The following is a 17,852-nucleotide window of genomic DNA, read 5'->3' on the forward strand; positions in this document are numbered from 1 at the left end:
GTGCAAACTCCATACAGACAGCACCTGTGTTCTGGCGCTGGGAGGCAGCAACTCTAGTGCTAGTACCACCCTATGATCAGATCTACAAAAGATGTAGAAATTACCTAGTACACTTGTGTGATTTAATACATATTGGGCATTAGCTAACATTAGAAGTACATGAACTAAAATTACTACAGAATCATCAAGAATTAGACTTTTGAAATCTAGATCTAAATCTGACATCAGTTTCAATGTTATTGCAGTTGGATTATTCTGAATTGTGGTTCAATAAACTTACAGGTAGATTTGCCACTTCACAGCGCCAGAGACACAGGTTCGATCCTGACCTCGGGTGCGGTCCGTTTGGAGTTTGCTCATTCTCCCTGTGACCATGTAGGTTTCCTCCCGCATCTCAAATACGTGTGGATTTGTAGTTTAATTAGCCTCCTTAAAATTTCCCCTCGTGTGCAGGGAGTGGATGTGAAAGTGGGATAACATAGAACTGGTGTGAATCTTATATTAATGGTTGGACTCATTCCATGTTGTATCTGTAAACTAAATTTAATTCATCGACAGAGTTGCCTTTTTATGTTAAGATTTATTCTTTTTTTATCACTTGACATTACTTCATATTTAGTTTTATTGATGAATGTCTTCTAGGTGTCAAAATCATGCAGTTATTAGCCTAAATAGGATTGATGTGGATAATTAGATGTGATTCAATTCATTTTTAAAGTTGCAGGTTAGTGATACATGTCCTCATGTGCTTCACATTCACTTCATATCATATCATATCATATATATACAGCCGGAAACAGGCCTTTTCGGCCCTCCAAGTCCGTGCCGCCCAGCGATCCCCGTACATTAACACTATCCTACACCCACTAGGGACAATTTTTACATTTACCCAGCCAATTAACCTACATACCTGTACGTCTTTGGAGTGTGGGAGGAAACCGAAGATCTCGGAGAAAACCCACGCAGGTCACGGGGAGAACGTACAAACTCCTTACAGTGCAGCACTTGATTTGTGTTACATCATAGGGCTATGAACAACACTGAATAATGTTCATTTTGTTTTAAATTCATGTTGTTGGCAAGGTGATCATTAATTGTCCCTGCCTATCACCAACTCGAGACTGATCCTGACCTGCCATCTTCCTCATTGAAGACCTTTTAATCGGACTTTACTGGACTTTACCTTGCACTGAACATTATTCCTTTTATCCTGTATCTGTACACTGTGGACACTTTGATTGTAATCATGTATAGTCATTCCGCTGACGACATCACGCAACTAAACTGAACGAAACCAAACTAAACTAAACTAAATCATGGAAATATAGAGTCCACTGGACCATAGAGTCTCCATTAGTTTCTAGTTTCTCCCAAGTTCCCCATCACTACAAAGTCTGGGAAGATTTCTGAAGAGTCAAATGATGTAAACTCCCACCCCCAACAATTGGTCTATTTCATTGATGATACTTCTATAATTAATAATGGGATGGCGGGACTGTCATATGAGGAAAGATTGAAAAGGCTAGGCTTGTATTCACTGGAGTTTAGAAGGATGAGAGGGGATCTTATAGAGACATATAAAATTATAAAAGGACCGGACAAGCTAGATGCAGGAAAAATGTTCCCAAAGTTGGGGGAGAACAGAGCCAGGGGCCACAGTCTTAGAATAAAGGGGAGGCCATGTAAAACTGAGGTGAGAAGGAACTTTTTCACCCAGAGAGTTATGAATTTGTGGAATTCTCTGCCACAGAGGGCAGTGGAGGCCAAATCACTGGATGAATTTAAGAGAGAGTTTGATGGAGCTCTGGGGGCTAGTGGAATCAAGGGATATGGAGAGAAGTTGGGCACAGGTTACTGATTGTGGATGATCAGTCATGATCACAATGGCTGAATGGCCTCCTCCTGCACCTATTTTCTATGTTTCTATGTTTCTAATAAGTGAAAGTGTTCAAAGAAGTCTAAAGGTGAATGCCTCTAAGCCTCTCCAGGGGACTCTGTTCCTGCTGTGTATCCATCCACCTTTCCCTGAGCCGTGTTAGCTAGCGGAGTGCGGGCACAAACTAAGTGCGGCTTTGGGCACAAGGTAAGACCAACCAACGGGGTGAGGTCCAAGCAGATTCCCGGCAGAGCGTGGAAGGAGAATTTCTGCATCAACGTCGTGAAAAAGAGGAACAGCTCCATCTTGGCCAGGCTTTCCCCAATGCATAACCGTCGACCTTTAAAACATGGGAGAAAATACATTCATAGAGCGTTGCAAATTCATGGAATTATAAAATAAATCACTGCGCTAATCTAGCTTAATGAAGCAGAAAATGTTTATACTGATATTCAACATTTGAAACTTTCCAATTAATTTAGCTGACTCTGGAATTACATCCAGAAGGTTAACTATATTAATGTTGAGAGGATGAATCCCCTTCATGGGAGAGATTGAGGAGGAGGGCTATTGTCAGGATAAGGCATGTAGAAACAAGGAACTGCAGACGGCGGTTTACAAAAGAAGATACAAAGTGCTGGAGTAATGCAGCATCTCTGAAGTATATGGACAGGTGAGATTTCAGGTCGAGAACCTTTCTCCAGACTGAAGAAAGGGTCCCGACCAGAACCGCCACCTATCTACGTTCTCCAGAGATGCTGCCTGATCCGGTGAGTTACTCAAGCACTTTGTGTCTTCTTCTGGATAAGGCATCATTCTTTTAAGACAGCGATGTAGAGAAGATTCCTTTCCTAGAGGGTTCTGGGTCTTTGGAATTCTGAACTTCTGGAGAACCTTAGAAATTGATCCATTGAATGTTTTCAAGACCTAGGTAGATTTTCGGTTTCTGGGAATGTCAAGGGTCATGGGAAACGGGAGGAAAGGTGGAATTGAAGACAAGATAAGGCCAGCTGTAATCAATTGAACAGCGGGACAGTTTGAGGGTGTGCGCCTCTGACCCCTATTCAGTTCCTAGTGTTCCTTGAATCTCCTCACTTTTCAGCAGAATTTCTGTTTGCTGCAGCACCTTTTCTTCATATGTCATATGAGCAGAATTAGGCCATTCGGCCCATCAAGCCTACACCACAATTCAATCATGGCTGATCTATCTTTCCCTCTCAACTCCATTTTCCTGCCTTCTCCATAACGCTTGACACCTTTACTAATTAAGAATTTGCCATTCTCCACCTTAAAAATACCCAATGTGGTTATGCCATAATGAGGAGGAATTTCTTTAGCCAGAGGGTAGTGACCCTGTGGAATTCATTGCCAGAGATAGCAGTGGAGGCCAAGTCACTGGGTATTTTTAAAGCAGAAATTGACAGGTTCTTGATTAGTAAGGGTGTCAAAGGTTATGGGGAGAAGGCAGGAGAATGGGGCTGAAATGAAAAATAGGTCAGCTATGATCAAATGGCGGAGCAGACTCGATGGGCCGAATGGCCTAATTTTGCTTCTATGTCTCATGAACTCATGAATTTGTAATATACCCTCAAATTTCTGGTCATTGACAGTTAGTTAAGACATGCACATTATTACAAGTGATGGTAACAGCTGTCAAAAACTCTGACATTCTGTTTCAAAGCCATTTCAAAATCATTTTAAAACAAACCGATTAAAAGCATGTAAAGAAATGAACAAACAAAATTATATCCTCTTAATTAAAATTAGCTGAAGCAATATAAACAAATATATTTGAACTCTGTAAACATGTCCCGTGCCAGGTTTAACCTGAAACAAGTAGTTCAGGAAGATTCACAACTTAAATGGTGTAATGTAATCCAAAGGAACTACAGATGCTGGCTTGTACCAGAGATAGACATTATGTGCTGGACTAACTCAGCAGGTGAGGCAGCATCTCTGGAGAAAATGGACAGGTTACATTTTGGGTCAGGTCCCTTCTTCAGACTTTAAATGCTTTAAATCTTCTTTAAATGGTGGCTGTTTGACATTGAAAACTACTGGAAATATTGAACTTGCTGGAAGGTACACAACTGCCATTGCTAGGACAACGGGCCTTCATGGCCAATTTACGACTCTAACATTTATTTTAAAAAATTGGACTTAAAGGGTACAATTTGGTGCCTAAAATGTGGCAACTCTTGTGTACTGACTCAATGTGGTCTACCATCTAGTACGTTGGTACTTAGTATGATTGTGCCTAATATATAGGAGGATTGTCACTGACCTATATGCAAAACAAATATCACTGTACTTAGGTGTACATGACAAAAAAGTACCATTGGACTATTGGGGAACGTTGTCGGTTGCATGGGTAATTGCTAATGTTTCTCAGCAAAGTTTTGACCGACGCATGTAGAGAAATGATGATGTTGCAACAAGTGGGTTGATCAAACTATTCCACTGAGTCGCTACCTGCAGAGAAAGGCATGAAGGCATCCCTCTTCACAAACTTCCCCTCAGCATCCAGGAAGTGAGAAGGGTTGAAGTCATTTGGTGTTTCCCATTGAGTTTTATCATGGAGGACAGAGGAGAGCAGGGGGATCACTTGCATTCCCTTCAAAACAAAAGAGAAAGTGAACGCCAGAGCCACAACTTTAAAGCATGTTCCTATTTCTAGTTCATAAATTCATAAGTTCTAGATTTGGCCATTTGGCCCATTAAGTCTACTCCGTCATTCAATCATGGCTGATCCATCGTCCCCTCCCAATCCAATTCTCCTACTATCGCCCCATAACCCCTGGCACCCTTATGCGATTGCGGGATTAAGAGGCATTCCATGGACACTTGAGAAACAATGCCTTGTAGGGGCCATCACTGTGAGTAACGAAGAGATTGCCCACTTGCACAGATCCCACCCGGTAGAAAATATCTTTTGAATTTTATGTTCACAAGCCAAAGGAGCAGATTTAGGCCCTTCAGCCCATCGAGACTGCTTCGCCATTCGATCTTGGCTGATGTTTAGGCTACCAATGGACGTATGCCGTTTGGCCAACTTAGTTCATTCACAGAGGTAAACCCCAAGGTTTTTATACCATTGCGTTGTTTTGCGGGGTCAATAATTTTAAGGCATTTCCTGGCTAATACGTATTCAAAAGATAGTTATCGAAGGATTATTATTTGAAGTTTAGAGAGATACGGCATGGAAACAGGTCCTTCTGTCCACGCCGACCATTCATCACCCATTCACACTAGTTCTATTTTATCCCACTTTCTCATCTACTCCCTACACACTCGGGCCAATTAGGCTACAAACCCGCACATCTTTGGGATGTGGGAGGAATTCGGAGCACCCAGAAGTAACCCATGAGGTCACCAGGAGAACGTGCAAACTCCACACAGTCAGTACCCGAAGTCAGAATCGAACCAGGGCCTCTGGTGCTGTGAGGTAGCGGCTCTACCAGCTGCACCACTGTGTCATTCTGGACATTACATTGCTGCTAGTGGAGTTGCTGTTAGTAGATTGACTGTCCTGTGACTCTACTTAAAAAAATACATCCTTGGTTGTAAGGAGCTTTGGGAAGTCCTGAAAGAGAAGTGCAAGGTGCTATACAAATACAAATCTTTACAGCGCTGAGCTGGGTCCTAGAAATGAGCAATATCAGCCCTAAACTTAGATTTAACAAGTCTGAATTTGTACTAATCAAATGAGAGAGAGAGAGACACCCACACACACACAAGGAACTGGAAATGCTGGTTTACAAAAAAATAGATGTAAAATGCTGGAGTACCCAGGTAGGAAGATACCAGACGATTCCCAGACCTTTGGGTGTTAGGTGGTCAGAGCTAAATGAGTTGGGACCCTTCTTCAGACTGCATTAATCATCTAGTCCAATTCCCAAAAAGTAAAGAAATATTCCAAATCTACCTTAACTACGTTCATGCGCTCTCGTCACTGACTGTAGTCGTTTACCTCTTATCCACTTGCCTTTCTTGATTAAAAGCTTAAGTTTCTCGAAGCTCAAGATCTCACTTCAGTGCCCTGGATCGGTAGTTGAATATCTTTACGAGAGACTTTAGAGATACAGCGCGGAAACAGGCTCTTCGGCTCACCGAGTCCACGCCAACCAGCAATCACCCTGTACGCCAACACTATCCTACGCACTTGGGACAATATACAATTTGTATTGAAGCCAAGTAGCCCGTAAACCTGTACATGTGGGAGGAAACTGGAGCACCCAGAGGAAACCCACGCGGTCTGGAAGAACGTCCAAACTCTGTGCAGCCAGCACCCGTAGTCAGGGTGGAACCCGGTTCTCTGGTGCTATAAGGCAGCAGCTCTACCATTGTGCCACTGAGCTGCCCAAAGATGCTCCTTCCTGGATGCTCAGAATCTCCAGAGAATTCACCCAAGCTGTTTGTCATGGCTGCTGTAGCCTCCATTGCTGTACGCGATCCTACGCTGATTATAGTTTGTGGCTATACTTTGATATGAACATTCAGTTTTTCAACTTGAAATCTGCATTTAAGATCATTCTTTGAAGGCTTTACCTTTGGAATGAAAAACTCCCTGAAGTGAGTATCCTTGGTGGTTGCATGTGGAATGTTCATTGGGAGGATGTTGGCAAATCGCTGGACCTCATGTATAACGGCGTCAGTGTACGGCATTCCCTTCCGATCTACCATTCGGGGCGCTTTCTCTATCCCAATAACTGTATTAATTTCCTCTTGCACATTTCCTAAAGGAAATAACACTTCAGTTTCCACTGCAATCAAGAAACAAATAACTGCAAATGTTGGAAATATGAAATAAAAACAGAAAAATGATAGAAAATTCACGGCAGGTTAGGCAGCGTCTGTGGAGGCAGGATGGGTGTGTATGGGGAGAGGTTTCAGCCTCACTGCTCTCTTGGACTGTTCCAGGAAATACACACACCAGCCTCCCTTCGCAACCATCGACTTCATCCATACATCACGCTGCTTCGGAAAAGCAGCCTACATATTCAAGGACCAAAACAAAGTGCTGGAGGAACTCAGCACGTCAAGCAGCATCTGTGGAAGGAACGGACAGATGATGATTCAGGTCAGGACTCTTCTTCAGATTCAACAGACGAGTCTGAAGAAGGTCCTGCCCTGAAAGGGTGCCTGTCCACAGATGTAGAAACAAACAATTGCAGATGCTGGTTTACAAAAGAAAACACAAAGTGCTGGAGGAACTCAGCGGGTCAGGCAGTATCTCTGCAGAACGTGGACAGGTGTGTCTTGGGTCAGGACCCTTCTACAGCTGAAGCTGTCTGACCAGTTTAGTTTAATTTAGAGATACAGGGTGGAAACAGGCCCTTCGGCCCACTGAGTCCGTGCTGACCATTGATCACCCGTTCACACAAGTTCTATTATCAACAGTTCTCTGGCCACTGGCACTGTTCCAACCAGTTTCAAGCACGCGGTGGTCCAGCCCCTACTGAAAAAACCTAACCTAGACCCCACCTTGCCTAGCAACTACAGACCCATTTCCAAACTGCCATTCCTGTCAAAAGTCCTTGAAAAGGCAATTCTAAACCAATTAGTGCCCTACCTGCACCAATACACCATCCTGGAAAGTTTCCAGTCAGGTTTCAGAGCCCACCACAGCACAGAGTCTGCCTTGTTGAAGGTACACAACGACCTGCTTCTCGCCATCGACACCGGCGACTGTGCAATCCTGCTCCTTCTCGACCTCAGCGCAGCGTTCGATACAGTGGACCACACCATCCTTATTGACCGTCTCCGGTACGCGGTTGGCATTGATGGCACTGCCCTGAGCTGGTTCGCTTCGTACCTCAAAGATAGGAGTTTCGCCATCAACATGGGCAGTTATTCCTCTGCTCCAGCTAGCCTCTTCTGCGGAGTTCCACAAGGCTCCATCCTAGGCCCCATTCTCTTCTCTCTATACATGCTCCCCCTTGGCCAAATCATTCAAAGGCACGGCATTTCTTTCCACTGCTATGCCGATGACACTCAGCTTTACCTCCCCCTGAAACCCAACAACCAGTCAAATTTAAACAGCCTCTTACACTGCCTTGAGGACATAAAATGTTGGATGGCACAGAACTTCCTCCAATTAAATGAGAGCAAGTCTGAGGTCATCCTATTCGGCCCCCCCGACTCCATCAAATCGATAACAGGCAGTCTTGGAAGTCTATCCTGCCTAGTCAAACCGCATGTCAAAAACCTCGGCATGATATTTGACTCTGCATTAAAATTTGATAAGCAAGTCAACGCTGTGGTAAAAGCCAGCTTCTTCCAACTTCGAACCATAGCTAAAATCAAACCTTTCCTCCAATTCGACGACACAGAAAAAATCATTCACGCTTTCATTTCCTCCCGCCTGGACTACTGCAACTCCCTATACACTGGGATCAGCCAATCTTCCCTGTCCTGCCTGCAACTGGTCCAAAACGCCGCAGCGAGACTCCTGACGGGTACCCGTAAAAGGGACCACATCACCCCGATTCTGGCCTCTCTCCACTGGCTCCCTGTACGGTACAGAATCAACTTCAAGCTCCTCCTATTCACGTATAAAGCCCTAAATAGACATTCCCCCCCCCTACATCAAAAATCTTCTAACCCCCCTCTCTAACTCCAGGTCCCTCAGGTCGGCCGACTTGGGGCTACTCACTATCCCGCGGTCTAGGCTTAAGCTCAGGGGTGACCGTGCTTTTGCGGTTGCAGCTCCTAGACTGTGGAACAGCATCCCTCTCCCCATCAGAACTGCCCCTTCCATCGACTCCTTTAAGTCCAGGCTCAAAACCTATTTCTACTCCCTAGCGTTTGAGGCTCATTGAGGAGGCGCTGTGAACTGTTTGCGTGCTACTGTATGTTTCTTTTTTTTTCCTTAGTACCTAATCAGATGTACAGCACTTTGGTCAACATGGGTTGTTTTTAAATGTGCTATACAAATAAAATTGACTTGACTTGACTTGACTATGTTATCACTCCGTACACTAGTTCTATCCTACACACTAGGGACAATTTAAAGGAGCCGATTAACCTACAAACCTGCATGTCTTTGAAATGTGGGAGGACATCTGAGCACCCGGAGAGATCCCACGTGGTTCCAGGGAGAACATACAAACTCCGTACAGACAGCGTCCGTAGTCAGGGTCTCTGGCGCTGTGAGGCAGAAACTCTACTACCGTGCCACTCTGCCACCTTTGCTACAACATTTTGTGCTTTGTAGCTACTTGACATTTATTAGTTAATTTTAATTGATTTGTTAAAATCCCAAAATGGTCTCAACACACATTGATCAGATGAGTAAATAAGTTGCCATAAAGCCCCTATCCTTAATGTAAGTCATCGTCTCTCTGCTGTGAATTGCTTTACACCATTGAAATGCAGTGCATGAATTTTGCCAATGTAATATGTTATTCAGATGGATTTAAACACACTCTTACTCTGAATTTCTGGGTACTTCATCATCAGAAGGATAGCCCAGCGCAGTGTGGAGGAGGAGGTATCAGTTCCAGCAGCAAATAGGTTGGTTACTGAAGTTACCAAGTTATTGTCATGGAAATAGGAATCCAAATTATTTGATTCCTTTAAAATTAAAAGAACAGAATATGAAATTAGTTTCATTTGGAACCAGTGGTATCAGGCTGGTGTTTACGAAAATACGAATTAGGGCGACACAGTGTCACAAGCGATGGAGCTCACAGCCTCACGGTATTAGGGACCTCAGTTCAATCCTGACCTCGGGTTCTGTCAGTGTGGAGTTTGCACGTTCTTCCTGTGGGTTTTCTCCTGGTGCTCCGGTTTCCTCCCATATTCTGAAGACGTGCGGGTCTGTAGGTCAATTGGGTTCTGTAAATTGTCCCTAGTGTGTAGGATGGAACTAGTATAAGGGTGATCGTAGGTCAGCGCGGACTCGGTGGGAAGCTGTGACATTGTGCTTCGTGTGCAGGTGAATTGTAAATTCAGGGGGGAGTTGATCGGAATGTGGGGAGATTAGGAAATGGGATTAGTGTAAGAATAGTGTAAAGGGGCGGTTAATTGTTGCTGTTGACTCAATGGGTTGAAGAGCCTGTTTCCATGACTCTCTATGACAACCACTGAGTAAAACCCATTCAATTAATCTGTGACAGTCACCAATGGTACTAGTAGGATGGTTTAAATATGTCCTCATAAACAATCATACTTGACATAAACCTGCATGAATATATACTTCAGATAGACAATTTGATGGAGTAACTCAACGGGTCCGGCAGCATCTCTGGAGAAAATGGATAGGTGACATTTTGGGTCGGGACCTTTCTTCAGACATATTATTGAATATATACCTTCTTCAATTAATACTGATAATTTAACAAAATTATGGGCATTTGATGCATAGAGTTGGAAGCGTAATATAATTCAAAGAAGGGTGAAAGCCCATTCAACCCATCATGCCTCTGCATGTAGGAAGCAGGGTGAATGGGGGAAGTGGGACATGATGGAGAAAATGGGCGGCACAGTGGCGCCACAGTAGAGTTCTGCCTCCTAGCGCCAGAGACACAGGATCGATCCATCGAATCCACGCTGACCAGCGATTACCCATACACTAGTTCTATCCTACAGACTAGGGACAAGTTACAACAGCCAATTAACCAACAAACCTGCACATTTTTGGAATGTGGGAGGAAACTGAAGCACCCAGAGGAAACCCACGTGGTCACAGGGAGAACGTACAAACTCCGTACAGACAGCACCCGGGGTCACAATCGTACCCGGGTCACTGTGTCACCTACTTAGCAGGTAAGGCGGGTCTGTGGGTGGAGAAACTGTTTAACATTGCAGGTCAAAGATATTTCATCAGAACTGGTGAAGGGCTTGGACCTGATACGTTAACTCTGTTTCCCCTCCCACAGATGCTGGCTGACCTACTAAGTACTTCCAGCATTTTCTAATTTAATTACTGAGGATGCTATGTCATAAGTTCATGTTCATGAGTTGTAGGAGCAGAATTAAGCCATTCTGCCCACCAAGTCTTCTTCGCTGTTCAATCACGGCTGATTATCTTTCCTTCTCAACCCCATTTTCCTGTCTTCTCCCATAACCCGTTACTCCCTAAAAATCTTTAGTAAAGTAATTCAGTACCTCTTCTCGTTTTACCAAGAAAGCATCGATCAAGCTACCAACATCATTCTCATTCAGAGTTTTCTGATGCTCTTCGTAGAAATTCAGGATGAGCTGAACCATTTGTGTTCGATTTTGAAAGATTTTCTTGTGCGTGCCCGGTAGAAAGCCAAGGAAAGGAAACGCGTTGTACATCTGAGGAATATAGAACATATTCAGTGCACCATTTGGTTCACCAGTGTATCCCTTAGGGAAAGAAAGATATCCTTATGAAGAAGGGTCTGAAGAAGGGTCTCGACCCGAAACGTCACCCATTCCTTCTCTCCCGAGATGCTGCCTGACCTGCTGAGTTACTCCAGCATTTAGTGAATAAATCGATTTGTACCAGCATCTGCAGTTATTTTCTTATCCTTATCTATTAAGGTGTCTATCTTTGATTAGAGTATCTGCCTTGCATTCACAGTTGGTATGTCATCATGAGTCAAGAGTGTTTTATTGTTGTAGATCACAAAATGGAACAATGACATTCTTACTTTCATGGGCCTGACTTCAATACTCTCACCACCTCACCCGGGGGCACATTTATGGGGGGGGTGGGGGGGCTTCCAGAAGGGATTTCAAGTGCGCTCTCGTAATTTTACCCGAATTAAAGGAGGTGCTGGACCACCAGTTGCCAGAAAATCTGTGAAGGACCTGTATTACAATTAACAACAGTCAAATGGGCCTTAGTTGCCAGTTGGTGCTTGGACTGTAAGGTGGTGCCAAAATGGCACCTCTTGCATGTAGACTCAGTGGGCTGTTCTGTACATTCTGCACTAACCGGGGGATTGTGCTCATGTATGGTTATAGTCTTGCTGAGCTGCGCAATAAAAGCATTTTACTCGTGATAATAAAGAAACAATTGAAGCATTGAATACACATATACCATGTCAGGTAATTAAAAGCTCAGAGTTCTGTTCTAACTCTGAATGTTTACCTGGACTCTGGAAGATCCAAGCAGATTAAAATTTTCACGAATCAGTTTTGTTATGGTGAGGAATACTTCGTCCCTGTAGTCAAATCGTTCTCCAAACACTATAGAGCAGATAATGTTGGCCATGGCTGAGGTAACAGGCACGGAGGTATCAAAGGGTTGGTCTGCCAATAAATGTACATGAATGTACAATTTAATGCTGGACCATAAACAGAATTATAAGACGTTGGGGCGACACAGTGGCGCAGCGGTAGAGTTGCTGCCTCACAGTGCCAGAGACCTGGGTCCGATCCTGACTATGGGTCCTGTCAGTGTGGAGTTTGCACGTTCTCCATGTGACCTCATGTGTTTTTTCTCCGGGTGCTCCGATTTCCTCCCACATTCCAAAGACATGGGGGTTTGTTGGTTCATTGGCTTCTGCTATTTGTCCTTAGTGTGTCGGATACAACTATTGTGCAGGTGATCATTGGTTGGCATGGACTCAGTGGGCTGCAGGGCCTGTTTCCACACTGTATCTCTAAACAAAACTAAACCAAACTAAATTCAACCTAAATGAATGAGAAGTGGGATAACAGAGAACTAGTGTATGGGTGATCGTTGGTCAGTGCAGACTCAGTAGGCCGAAGGGCCTGTTTCCACAAGGTCAGGATCGAACCCAGTTCACAGGCACTGTGAGCCAGCAGTTCTACCAGCTATGCCACTGTGTTACATTTTGTTCGACAAGGTACCACAGTGAGCAAAATAATGAAATTAAGTTTCCAACCTTGGTGAGATTCCATCTCTTGCACCAGATATTTGGCCTCTTCAGTAATCTTATCTTCGATCGTTTTCTTGCCCATTCCAAAATTGCGTAGTGTCGTTAAAGTAAATCTTCGCATTTGCTTCCACGACTCTCCATGTCCAAAGGAAATTCCTAAAAATACACATGCGAAATTACATGTAACCACATGTAAAATGAACCAAATCACTTCCTTTGTTTCATTTGAGGGGAGATTAAGTCTTGTCCAGTCCGAACTACACTCTTCAATGGTTTTTATAGTTTCCATTTGGTTATCCTGCTGCAGTAATTTACTAAATACTTTGGCATCGAAATTCATCTGCTCTGAAATTGATTTTGCATAGCTCTGCACTGATTTTCATTAGTGACAGGAGCAGAATTAGGCCATTCAACCCATCGAGTCTACTCTACCATTCAATCTCGGCTGATCCATCTTTCTCTCTCAACCCCATTCTCCTGCCTTCTCCCCAAATCCTTTGACGCCCTTACTAATCAAGAACCTGTCAATCTCCGCTTTTGAAAAATAACCAATGACTTGGCCTCCACAGCCATCTGTGACAATGAAATCCACGGATTTGCCACCCACTGGCTAAAAAAATTCCCCCTTTCTATACTTTTTGCATACTTTGAGTACGGTATGCAAAACGAAGAATTTCACTGGCACATGTGATAATAATAAAAGGAGTTACTTTGTAACTTTCTCAGCGCCGTAGGTGGCCGCTATTTGTAAACATTGGGTATGCAAGCAAAGAATTTCACTGTGCCTTGTCACATGTGACAATAAAGTATTCCATTCTATTCCATTTCATAATAAAGTATTAAGCCATCGATCAATTATCGATCAATCCTATGACTTATGAATTTTTGACCATGAACAGCTTCAAATTTTGCAATAGAGTTAAACAACATCAAGGCTTTGTCAGAAAGCATGGGAGATGCCCATTACCATAACCGTTCGCCTGCATTTCCAACACGGGAATCTTTGCTCTCTCTGCAAACTCATCCGCCTGATCCACCAGAGCCTCCTTCACTGCTTTGTATCCCGTCAGGACCACCACTTTTTCCAGTCCCAGCTGAATGGTGAAGACAGGTCCATACTGCTCAGCCAACTGAAAGGGAATGAGGGGCATCCCATCAATGCAATTTTTCTAATAATCTAAATAAACTTTATTCAGGTTAAAAAATATGTACAAAACCGTTCCCTCTGCAACTCCCTGGTCAATTTGTTCCTTCCCAGCCAAACCACCCCTTCCCCAGGTACTTTCCCCTGCAACTGTAGGAGAAGCAACACCTCCCCCTTTACCTCCCCCATTGACTCCATCCAAGAACTCTGACAGCCTTTTCAGGCGAGGCAGAGGTTCACTTGCACCTCCTCCAACCTCATCTACTGTATCCGCTGTTTCAGGTGTCTACTCCTGTACATCGGCGAGGCCAAGCGCAGGCTCGTTTCGCTGAACACCTCCGCTCAGTCCGCCTAAACCTACCTGATTATACATACATTCATTAACGATTTATAATAATATTTAATAATATAATAATTTTATTTGTCATATGTAGGTTGGCACATGGTCAAGGATACAATGAAATGTATTTGACAGGACAACAGGTCACCTCAGCAGTAATATTCCAAGGATAAATAAGATAAAAATGACATTAGTAAGGTAAAAAGACAATATTAAAATAATCAACATATATGATGTGAAATGTGTTTATGAGTTCAGAAACCTGATGGCCTGATGGTAGAAACTGTTCTTAAGTCTGGTGGTACGCGCAGCCATACTCCTGTATCGCTTGCCTGACGGTAACAAGGAGAACAGCCTGTGTGCTGGGTGGCTGTGGTCCTTGATGATGCTGCGTGCCTTCCGCAGGCACCGCCGGTAGAAATGTCCTGAACGGCCGGGAGACAGTTGCCAGTGATGTGCTGTGCCGTCTACACCACTCTCTGTAGTGATTTGTGGCTGTGGGCAGAACAGTTCCCGTACCAGACTGTAATGCAGCCCGTCAGCAGGCTCTCGATGGTGCATCTGTAGACGTTTGTGAGGATGCTGGCGTTCATGCCAAACTTCCTCAGTCTTCTCAGGAAAAAGAGCCGCTGGTGGGCCTTCTTTGTTATTGTGTCCGTGTGCAGTGTCCAGGAAAGGTCCTCAGTGATGTGCACACCGAGGAACTTAAAGCTGCTGACCCTTTCAACCTCAGCATCACCGATGTGGATGGGGAGGTGTCCACTCCCCCGCTGTCCCCTGTAGTCCACGATCATCTCTTTAGTTTTGCTGACATTGAGAGAGAGGTTATTTTCCTGGCACCAGCTGTTTAGTGCCTTTACCTCCTCTCTGTAGGCCGTCTCATTGTTGTCTGTGATGAGGCCCAAGATGGTCGTGTCGTCAGCAAACTTTAAGATGACGTTTGAGCTGTGCTTAGCAGTACAGTCGTGCGTGAACAGTGAGTACAGGAGAGGACTGAGCACACAGCCCTGTGGTGTGCCTGTGTTGAGAATCAGTGAGGAAGAGGTATACTTGGTAGTGTTCCCAAAAACCATAACTATACCCGGCACCCTTGCCAATCATGTGGCCCACTGGGGTGAAATCCCTTCCCTTGTTTGAGGGGTGTCCCCACCACACCCTGCCCCCCCCCCCCACCCCCCCCCCCCAATGTGCAGCAGCGGAAGGACCCTAGACTGTGGTCCTCCCCCACAGAGCCTTGGCGTTGGCTGCACCGAGCTTCAGTGCGTCCCTCAGCATGTACTCCTGCTGTCTGGAGCGGGCCAGTTGGCAACATTCCCCGACGGACATCTCGCTCTGATGGGAGACCAACAAGGTTCGGGCCGACCAAAGAGCGTCCTTCACCGAGTTGATGACCTTCCAGCGGCACTTGATGTCCGTCTCTGAATGTGTCCCTAAATCAGAGAGTAAGTACTCTATTACGGAACTGTTTTGGATAACTGTGACAGGAACTCTTGCAACCTCCCATCAATGTAATTATGTTGGAAGAAAGAGCAGGGGAGGCAAGGCTTGCTTGCATGCGGGTTAAGGATTTAAAACACAAGGTATGTATGCATCAGATATCATTTTGCATATGGTATTGGTATTGGATTATTATTGTCACGTAACAGGATACCGTGAAAAACCTCCGTGTTGTATGCTAGTCACTCAAATCATACCACGTGTGAGTAAAATCAAGCCATACACAAGTACTACAGGTAATATAGTGTTACAGCTACAGAGAAAATGCAGATTAAAATAAAATGGAAGAGAGAGAGAGAGCTGCCAAATTGTGGAGTAATTAAACGATGAGGCTGGAAGAGGGCAGGCACAGTTAACCCACCAACCCCACTTGCCTTTGTCAGCACCATCCACGGCAGTGGAGGCCAAGACTTTGGGTATTTTTAAAACAGAGATCGACAGGTTCTTGATTAGTGTCAATGGTTAGGGGGAATAGGTAGGAGAATGGGGTTGAGAGGGAATATTAAAGCAGCCATGATTGAATGGCAGAGTAGACTTGATGTGCCGAATGGTCTAATTCTACTACTATGTCTTAAGGTCATATGGCACAGTCCACTACTCTTATGTCTTATGGTCTTATGGCCCAGGATTTAACTCCACATGCATAAAAAGTTGATTCAGTAAGTTTGTTCCCTTCATAGCCTTCCAGCCCACAGTAGTCTAGGATGCAATGGCCAATACGTAAGTACCTTACCTCCGTGAGGCTCTTGTGCAGCATCTTCAGGTCGAGTGTGTGTAGGTTCCCGATCAACGGCAGAGGAGACGGACCTGGTGGCAGCTTGTAAACGACTGAGGGTTTACACCCAGAATAAAAATACACCAGGCAGGACACAACCAGAAGTGAGAAAAGGATTAGTGTGATCGTGTCCGTAACAAACAGGCTCAGGAAAGACATCACTCATTCATTAAACCTGCATTCTTAGCAATCAGAGAAATCCTTTCACTTAAGAAGTGAAGGTGAGTTGAATCCTTCACTGTAAATGGTCTTCTGTGGCTCAGACAAAGACGTTACACTTAACTGTGAGCAGTGGCACAGTTTGTTTAATTAAACATTAACACGTAGTCCAAAGGGACAGATTCTCACATTTGGAGGCCTTCATAGAGTTATACAGCACAGTCACAGGCCCTTCAGCCCGACATGTCCATGCTGATTCAGGTGCCTATTAGATATGGTCCCATTTGCCTGTGTTTGGCTCACATCCCTCCAATCCTTTCCCATCCATGAACCTGTCCAAGAGATATGCCTTCTCATAGAGTCATAAAGTCGCAGAGTCACACAGAGTGAAAACAGGCCCTTCGGCCCAACTTGCTCACACCATCCAAAATGTTCCATAATAATAATAATAATAATATATTCTTTTATTCGTCCCACACCGGGGAAATTTACAGTGTTACAGCAGCAAAGTGGATAGCAAGAGAGCAAGAGATCATTCATTATAAATAAAAGATACATAAATTGTCATCAGTTTTCTGTGTGTTCTTAGCTGTTATTGTTGACTCGTCTGCTGGGAGCAGTGCTGGTTGTGCAGTCTGACAGCAGCGGGAAGGAAGGACCTCCTATATCTCTCCTTCACGCACTTGGGGTGAAGGAGTCTGTCACTGAAGGAGCTACTCAGTGCAGTGACAGTGTCCTGCATGGGGTGGGAGTCGTTGTCCAGCAGCGATGTTCGCTCCCCCCTCCCCCCTCCCACCACCCCACACTGGGTCCCCTTTGTTCTTTGCAGCCTCCCCTCCCCCCCACCGGGTCTCTCCTTTGTTCTCGGCAGCCCCCATCATTCTCGGCAGCCTCCCCCCCCCCCCCCCCCCCCCGACTGGAATTAGAGGGACATGGGCTAAACGCAGGCAGGTGGGACTAGTGTATGTTGGTCAGCATGGACAAGTTGCGCCGAAGGACCTGTTTCCACACGGCATGACTCTCTGCCTCCATGACCGTAACTGAATTACAGAAGAGGAGCAGGTAGAATTCTGAAGAAATATGCTTGGATGCACGGTGTTTCTAAGATAATATGGTAGTTTCTTTAAGCTCAAATATCTCCAACGACCACATAGCCAGGTCACCTCCATTTTGTCCAGAGGCATTATGTCAGACATGTGACTGGAGTGGTTGGCCTTTCAAATCTATTGAACAAACAGAAC

The 17,852-nt window shown here is 44.7% G+C and overlaps 2 protein-coding genes across 2 annotated transcripts in view; both read right to left on the reverse strand.

Annotated features, from left to right (window-relative positions):
* Positions 1-567: 567 nt before the first annotated feature.
* Positions 568-9,447, reverse strand: LOC144604060 (cytochrome P450 2K1-like). The gene is made up of 4 exons (XM_078418114.1): positions 9,310-9,447; positions 6,425-6,612; positions 4,349-4,490; positions 568-2,216 (listed from the first exon to the last, which is right to left on the reverse strand). Exons 1-4 carry the CDS (start codon positions 9,332-9,334, stop codon positions 1,975-1,977), a joined length of 597 nt encoding a protein of 198 aa, XP_078274240.1. The 5' UTR covers positions 9,335-9,447; the 3' UTR covers positions 568-1,974.
* Positions 9,448-9,486: 39 nt separating this feature from the next.
* Positions 9,487-17,852, reverse strand: part of LOC144603803 (cytochrome P450 2K1-like) — a 30,096-nt gene continuing 21,730 nt past the window's right edge. The window contains exons 12-17 of the mRNA XM_078417511.1: positions 16,411-16,505; positions 13,664-13,826; positions 12,703-12,852; positions 11,943-12,103; positions 10,988-11,161; positions 9,487-9,510 (exon numbers count right to left, since the gene is read on the reverse strand). Coding sequence (XP_078273637.1) covers positions 9,487-9,510; positions 10,988-11,161; positions 11,943-12,103; positions 12,703-12,852; positions 13,664-13,826; positions 16,411-16,505 — 767 coding nt within the window. The remainder of the gene's footprint in view (positions 9,511-10,987; positions 11,162-11,942; positions 12,104-12,702; positions 12,853-13,663; positions 13,827-16,410; positions 16,506-17,852) is intronic.

The sequence above is a fragment of the Rhinoraja longicauda genome, chromosome 21 (genome assembly GCF_053455715.1).
Source record: "Rhinoraja longicauda isolate Sanriku21f chromosome 21, sRhiLon1.1, whole genome shotgun sequence".
Lineage (NCBI taxonomy): Eukaryota > Metazoa > Chordata > Chondrichthyes > Rajiformes > Arhynchobatidae > Rhinoraja > Rhinoraja longicauda.

What these genes read in the sequence shown, in the direction of transcription:
- LOC144604060 (XM_078418114.1), bottom strand. Translation starts at nt 9,334, where the DNA reads ATGATGAAGTACCCAGAAATTCAGA. An exon ending in GAAGTACCCAGAAATTCAGA is followed by an intron (nt 6,613 to 9,309) that starts GTAAGAGTGTGT and finishes TATTTCCTTTAG; the next exon opens with GAAATGTGCAAGAGGAAATT. An exon ending in GGGAGTTTTTCATTCCAAAG is followed by an intron (nt 4,491 to 6,424) that starts GTAAAGCCTTCA and finishes TTTGTTTTGAAG; the next exon opens with GGAATGCAAGTGATCCCCCT.